Here is an 8,290-nt window from a genome sequence, read left to right on the forward strand (position 1 = left end):
AAATGTAGTATTTAGAGCATTTCCTCTATATTTGTATGGTAAAATGTAGTTTCTATAGTATTTCCTCTATATTTAATGTAGTTTCTATAGTATTTCCTCTATATTTAATGTAGTTTCTATAGTATTTCCTCTATATCTGTATGGTAAAATGTAGTTTCTATAGCATTTCCTCTATATTTGTATGGTAGAAGGTAGTTTCTATAGCATTTCCTCTATATTTATATGGTAAAATGTAGTTTCTAGTTTTTCCTCTATATTTAATGTAGTTTCTATAGCATTTTCTTTATATTTGTATGGTAGAATGTAGTTTCTATAGCATTTTCTCTATATTTGTATGGTAAAATGTAGTTTCTATAGTATTTCCTCTATATTTGTATAGTGTTTAGTACATACCGTGAGATTATGATGTAATACGCGAGATACCCTGCTGAACCCGATTGTGCAGAATTACCGTCTGTATTAATGTTTACGTTTATTATGCGGTTGTGGGTTGGTATTCGCTCTGGTTGGCCGTTCTGTGCGAACCTTATTTACAACTGCAAACGCAGAGAAAACTCTCAGTAAATTGTACGTTCGCATGCTACTGCTATATCCCAGACAAGAAATATCTCTCAGTACCTCTGGGCAAATATCACGTCCGCATGTCACTGGTATCATAAACCAGTACCGATGGCTGGGGTTCTGTGTGTTGATTTTTTGTATGTCTGCATGTCACTGGTATCATAAACCAATACCGATGGCTGGATTCTGTGTATTGATTTTGTATCTGCTCTATTGTAGGGTGTCCCAAATGGTGTGCTGTGATGTAGTGAATTCGTTCCTACTGTGCTGCGCAGAATCGCGCAGAATGATCATCTCCTTGTGTACGGAATATATTCTCAGCGCAGCGATTAATCCTAGTTTAAACAATTAGTCCTAATCTAAACAGTACCTTCGTTCGCACAGATTCTGGAGTACGTGGGTGTATACAATCACAACCTTGCCGAAGGCAATCGAATGTACGGCAAGACCATCGCCGTGGTAAACCGCAGGTAGGTTCTGATATCCAGCGGTGCTGTTCGCTAGGATTAAAGTATGTACTATAAATTGGGTAGATGGTTTATCAACATCATGAGCCCCGTAGGTTCAACAGTTTATATATATATATGTGTGTGTGTGTGTGTGATAAAATCGGTAGATTGTTTATCAACATCATGAAGCTCGAAGGGTTCAGCGGTTATGTGTCAGCCCATACAAATCCAGTACAGGGCTCTATCGGAATGCGACTTTTTGTTTTATTTATTTTTTATTTATATTTGATGGTGGTGTAATCAATCCCTGTGATAGTACTCTGACTAATATGTATCAATGAAACGCTTCGCCGTTGAGGATCCGATCTATGCACACATACATAATACTATGCGTACGCACACAACGAAACAGAACTCAGAAAGCGGCGACGTAAGAAGCCTACTATGATATTGGATCCAGACTTACATATATCTTACTATTAGTTGAAACATTCTTGTCAGATATACGGCCGATCATTCTGTGTATTCCCCGGTCGATACGTGTCTATGTGCCCATTAGAAGACACTACACGCACTACCGCGACAGAGCGTTGTATGAAGGCTGTATGTCCAACCCTGACTGCTCTATTCGCGAACGTGTGCTTGCGGTGCGTATCAGTGCTGGCATTTGGCAAGACATGTGTGCGCTCGTGATCACGGGCCTCTATCAAGCATACACATGGCTGCACCTGAGTATGTGCACATACGTATTCACTCATTGTACGTTACATACACACCACAGCGAGGTTGTGGGACGACCCCTGGCCGCACTCTGTGCGAATGACGGCGCGAAGGTATATTCCATCGATGTAGATGATATCCTGGTGTTCTCGCGCGGCAACGGAATCAAATTGCACAAGCACGAGATAGCCACGACCGATATATCTAAGTCCGCGGCTCTTGGCAATGCCGACGTGGTCATCTCTGGAGTGCCCGTCAAGGGTTTTAAGGTATGATACGCAATGTTTGTGTCGAGAATGCAACCCCCGTCTCAGTTGTGTATATATGTACAAAGACAAGAAGAAAGACTCCTCACAAACGTGTACGCTTGCATATCTTGTTGAGTATGCGGACAGATATTGCGAGAGTCTGTGCGTGTATTCAATTGGAGTACGGTAGCTCAATGCGAACCTCAAGGCAACCCCTGTTTGACCGTCGTTGGTTACAATCTGCGGTTGTTACCTACAGCTGTTGGCGGGCTATTGTTATTGTTCTGTGTACTGTTAGGGTGTGTTGTCTTGGGTCTCCACTGTTCTACTCGTGTATTAGTGTCACAGCTGTTAGGAAATATATTGACTTAAAAGTTCGCTATTCGCAGCCTCGATAGGTTGTGTGTTGGCATAAGAAATGTGACTATAACAGCTGTATACATATTCATTCATGAGTGTCCCGGATTATTGTGTAATATATGTGTAGATGCTACTTTTCTGATCCCGGAACAGTAGGTATACGTGCATCTGTAGCCAGATACGAATGCGATTGTGCATGCATATGTATTTATTTTCTTAGTTGGATGCGTTTGTAAATATCCAGTGTATGTAAATACTAGTATACATTCACAGACATGTGTCTAAAGTAAGACGGACGGCTAAACTGTGTGCGTGTCAAACTCAAAATTCATGTTTATATATATATTTGCAGGCTCTTGTATACAGTTAAGTACAGTTTTGGATTGGAGTAGGCGTCGATGTTCGAATGAATGCGTATAGCTGTTCCGCTCGTTACCGTACAAGAGTTCGGTGACATGTTGTACACCACGCGTCACGTCTTAATGGCACTGGGCTCTGTATCTCCGGACCGTGTGCGTAGCATGCATTGTTTCTCGACTGTGTGCGGATACCTTAAACTCGTGTGATCACACCGATATCCCTGCGTCTTATGTTGTAGATTCTATTCACGTGGTCCTTCCGAACAACGATTGGTGCCGCTGTATACCAAACGTTTGTTGACGCATCCTCTCCTTTGTGCTGTATTCACTTCCTCAGATCGACACCGCGGATCTTAAGGATGGCTGTATAGCAATTAACTTTGCCACGTACCAGAACTTCTCACCTGATATTGTGGAAAAGGCGTCGATTTTTGTGAAGAGTGTGGGCAAGGTGACGGTTGCTATGCTACAACGGAATGTAATGCGCGTCAGTCGGTCCACGGACATGTGCGGCAGTGCGGACATTCTTTAATTCCTTGTGGAGCCGATGATGTTTCGCTTACACTCTGGAGGACGTTATAACTCCATTAGAAAGTATTGGTAAATAGTAATTTATAACTCCACTTGAAAGTATTGGTAAATGAATTGTCTCCATGTTTCATTCTGAAGGCTACGTCGATTGTCAGTAGTTCTACCTCTTGCCGACGTTTTTGACCCAGTGAGACGCCACCCAACTTAGCAGTTGAAGTCGAGGATACGAACATCTTGTTGTTAATGGTGCAAAACAACTCGGTTCCCTAATCTTTATTTTTTCGAAGGCAAATTTGTCGCTTAGTTTTCAGATGTAAGCGTGGATCTTATACATCTCATTTTATTGTTGGTCAATCGGTGAATTATAAATACTACTCATGCCCAATTGCCCACAATTCTTTTTCTCCATGTCTAGACCGACTCACACAAGTGTACAAAATATTGAGACGGCTACGCACAAACGCAATTGTTTTAATTTTCGTGCGCCGTGCGGAAACAATTCTGGCTCGCATATTTGTTTAAAAAGTGTTTAGTGACATTCCCGCTAATACTAAACCACCTCGCTTAGCCAAACTCTCGAGGTAGAAACAGAAACCCGTGCACAAGGGGGACTGATGTTAGATCCACCTGGCGTCCTCAAACCCGTGCACAAGGGGGACTGATGTTAGATCCACCTGGCGTCCTCAAACCCGTTGCCTTACTAGTGTATCCCCGGCCTGAACAGCAGTGTTTCATTATAGAGACAGTAATTATTGCTCACTGTGCTCTGAAGGAAAACATAAAATTCGGTAACTGTCATGCGGCATATACAATGCCTTGCAGAGTATCACACAAGCATCTGAAATGCTTAAAGTCGCTTAAAGAACAGTCAAGCTTCTGAAATGCTTGAAAACAGTTTATGACTGTGTCGGTACGCTTACACCTTCGTGAGAGAACGTACGAATGGGCACGTACACAGCAACTGACGCCTAGAAATTTGGTGACATCTGTGCAGTTACTTAGTGTACATAATCCCACATTCATACTTTCGTCAATATATGGATAAAACATACACTCCACGAAATAGAATAATTTATTTCTTAAGCCCGGAACGTATAATGTGTCTTGCAATCTTGTATTCTGTGGACGAGTCCAAATTCCCATCAGCTACACCTCCACACCAATGACTTTCGGATTCTGAGCTCGGTATAAATCGGATTCTGCTACGATTGTCCTTCGGGAGTATACATGAACATAGATATCTGATGAAATACTAATTTCCAGACCGTGCATACAGAAAAAGGCAGGATTGGCCTATCGAAGTTTAATCTTGTTCTGTATGACGTGAATGCGATTCTCATTTTAGCTTTACTCAGCAGACTATGCCACGAAATGTAATGTGTCGGAACGCTTGAGTAGTACCAAGTTGCCCTAGTGCACCAGATGTATTTAGCAATAATGTTGTGATAGCCATCACGCATCACGCGTGCTACAGGCGTGAATACAAGTCAAGAGTTTGTCTGCAACGTGATAATCCGTAAACTATGTCTATAGTAATCAGCAATAACATACACGATGCTATATATTCGGCAATATCTGACTTGCGAAGCAGGGCAAAGATGACACAAGTTCACGGCATCATTGTTGCACCTTGCAGAAAAAATCAAACTATTTTTAGTTTGGCCATTTGAAGCCCGTTATTTAAAAAAGATTTGAGTTTTATTCGTGTCACTAGTAATTGTTTGATGTATAATAAATTGTGGAAAATTGATAAATCCTCGTAGACTCGGTCTATAAATCATAGTGCGTTGAGAATAGTGGCAGCTTGAACCCCTATTATTACCAGATACGAACTAGTAGCCAAAATTCATGATGTAGAATACACAACGTATCCAGACGTTGCTGTTATTTACACTTTACTCGGGACGTTGTTGTTTTTTCATGTCATTTTTAGATGACCAACTTTTCGGTACAATGTACCTGGCGATTTTTAGTAGTTGTTGCGTGTGCGTTTGCAGTACAGTCTTCACGGGGAAATCTGTAGAACATTTTGGATTGTTACCATCAACATCGGTCATCGCGATAGGTGCTGCTGTTTCTCTGGGAACAGATGACCATTGTGGTGTCGTTTTTGATTTCTCCATAGTAGGAGAATTTCTCGACCACTCGTATTTCTTGACTTCAAATTCATACACCGACAAAGATCGTTGGGGTTGTGCGGTGTCATCGAGAACCCGCCATTTGTTTGATGATGATATCTGTAGTATACAAGGCGATGAAGACCTTTCATATTTTAAACTTACGCGGCACAGACCGGTGTCCTGCGACTTCTGAAGAGTTTCTCCCACCAACTCATTTTTATACTTTGGTAGTTGACCTGTTTGCCCTCTACACTGGTGGTCTGGCGAATCAAGCACCATAATTTGTGAAACATAAGTCATTGTTGTTTCTGATTTATGAACATGTGACATAATGTGACCACCTGAATCAGGATTATATTCATTAAATAAGTTTTAAGTTTTGTTTTGTTTTTTCTTCCTTGTATAGTAGTATTATAGTAGCTAACTTTCCATTATACAGTAGTACATTAGAAACTAACGCGAAACCTCGAGGAATGGGAACTCCACTGTGCCAGGCAACAACAAAATGAGCGTTTCCCGCAAGGAAGAATTGTATAGCTAATAGAGAGAAAAAAATGTGCATGGATAGAAATTGGAATTTGTTAGTTCAAATCTGAAAGTCACCCAATTTTTTATCACAGCTCTATATAGACTCTGAGTAAAAATATCCTTTGTAAAATCCAGGAAGACCAGTTGTTACCACATCGCCACATGCGTGACATGGCACAGGTGTGGGCACAGACTGTCATATTGTCATTCGTGTGCTAAGGTTCAAATTTGAAATTTCAAAACAGAATACAAACATCCGTCTGTAAAGTAACGACCAAAGACCACAGGCCACTGACCAATAGCCACCGACTATTTCTTGACAACATTACATTTTCACTTTATTTTTATTTTAAAAACAAAACACATATTTATTTATTTACTTTTTTTACAAAACTAATGAAAAAAAATAGAAAAGAAGGCTAGGACAGCCCTCACTGCCTCATCAGGCTCAGTGACTCACTTTTAGTGCTCTAAACAGTAAACACTGTAAACTGTAAACCCTCGGTCAACATATTTGATATGAGCGAGCTATGCAGAGTTAAAGTTAAATATCAGAGTAGTACGCAAAATATTAAGTTGTGGGCGCTATATGATTGGCCAATCTATGCTTTTGTTTTTTATCGCCCCCGTCAAAATTGTATTAAACCCTAAATAAATATAATAGTACATACCACTCTACAGTCTACACTCTACATACAGTCTACAATTCTGCATACACTCATACAGTATACACTGAGTACACTCTAAATACAGTCTACTCACTAAATATTGATACACTGTAGAGTGTAAACTGTTAAAAGTTGACTAAAGTGTTGTGGATGTACTGTGCAAAGTGTAAACTGTAAACTGTAAAACTAAACTGACTGTACAGAGTAGAGTCACTGTTGTGTAGAGTGACTATAGAGTGTAGACACTGTAGACAGCACTAACGAATAGAAAAGTGAAAATGTGTCCTTGCTCAACCTCTGTCAAACAATCAGAGCCAGACGAGAGACACAGGACTTTGTCTATACGACACCCGTCACTATAAAATTATCAACGCCCGAGCCTGTGTCCAAAGCCGCATCCGGTCCATTCGCAAATGTAGGGTCGAATTTGGGCCCCAAGTACCGAACTATAAAGCGTGTACACCGCAAATTATATTTTACCGATACAACACCTATCACCTGAAATAGAATACAACGCCTCAGACTAGAGAGAGCCAATGTTCTGTTAACCCTGTGAGCGTGAATTCGTGGATCCATACTCCTGAATATTATGAAAAAATATCGCTTCACAGCCTTTTTCTAAAATATGCAAGAGAAGGCTATGTATGATCGTGCACTGGAATTTTGTTAGTCCCGTTCTGTTTGTAAATTTCAGGTCCCAGGGATTTTGTCCTGTTCTGTGATTTCATTAACCGGCAATTTGTTTTTTAGAACATAAAATCAAAACAATTTCACTCGATTCATATACGTAGGAATATTAGGGCTCGGGCGTTAATACTTCTATAGTAATGGGTGCCGTGTAGACAAAGTCCTGCTGCCTGCTGGCCTATTTTTTATATTTTTATTTTTTGAAAAGCCCGCAAATTGCATTAGCAGGTGTCAAGAGTTGCCAGCACTCTACTCTCTACTACTCCCAACTATATTCATGAGTAATAGCTACTAGACTGCTAGAGTGAATACTTCCTTTGCTCTGTTTTGGGTGTTTTGACTGATTTCAGTAAATACTCTCCTTACATACATAACGTGTTCCGTTACATAGTCACTCGCAGCAGTCGGTAGACTAAACGGTAAACAGCTGGCACTTGGCACTTGGCCAGTTGACACTGTGACTCGGCAGCAAACTTCAATTCGTACTTCACTTTTGGTGAAAACGTAGTACGTTCTACGTTAACGCTCAGTTTCGAAACCGTTTTCCCATTTTAAAACCCAATTTTGTTTGGATTTACCTTGTATGGCCCAATTAATAGCTGTTATGTTTAGACAGTAGAAAATCTGTCCAACTATAAACAGCTCAACAAATATTTTGGTGAAATATAGTTGGCGAATTATGCCAAAAATAAGGGCGGGCACAAACCGACCCTATAACGTATGAAAACATAGTACGTTTTACTTATCGCATCAATTTGAAAGCGTGTTTACGTATTACGAATTGAAGTCTGCTCAGCAGTCGGCACTGTCGGGAGTCGGGAGTCGGGAATCGGACTCGGGAGTGTTGGCAGTCGAGACTCGACAATACTGACAGGTGTCGGCATGCCTCGATGGGGTTACCCGCTCTCTCTCTCTCTCTCTCTCTCTCTCTCTCTCTCTCTCTGTCTCTCTATGTATTATTTTTTTAAACAATATTTACATTTTACGTGAGGCCTGGCGGTGGGCAGGCTGTCTAAACTCCAAGTCTAAACTCTAATGTTTATGCAACTTGTGCCGCCT

The 8,290-nt window shown here is 40.8% G+C and overlaps 1 protein-coding gene across 3 annotated transcripts in view; it reads left to right on the plus strand.

Annotated features, from left to right (window-relative positions):
- SARC_05944 (methylenetetrahydrofolate dehydrogenase [NAD+]) overlaps window positions 1-3,611 on the plus strand; it is a 7,181-nt gene extending 3,570 nt beyond the window's left edge. For 2 of the 3 annotated variants that reach the window (XM_014300169.1, XM_014300167.1), the window contains exons 5-7: window positions 946-1,031; window positions 1,792-1,999; window positions 3,035-3,611. In XM_014300169.1, coding sequence (XP_014155644.1) covers window positions 946-1,031; window positions 1,792-1,999; window positions 3,035-3,229 — 489 coding nt within the window. In that variant the 3' untranslated portion in view covers window positions 3,230-3,611. Of the gene's footprint in view, window positions 1-945; window positions 1,032-1,791; window positions 2,000-2,690; window positions 2,704-3,034 lie in introns of all 3 variants that reach the window. The other variant, XM_014300168.1, reaches the window with a different exon arrangement.
- The last annotated feature ends 4,679 nt before the right edge of the window (window positions 3,612-8,290 follow it).

Source organism: Sphaeroforma arctica (genome assembly GCF_001186125.1).
Source record: "Sphaeroforma arctica JP610 unplaced genomic scaffold supercont1.405, whole genome shotgun sequence".
NCBI lineage: Eukaryota > Ichthyosporea > Ichthyophonida > Sphaeroforma > Sphaeroforma arctica.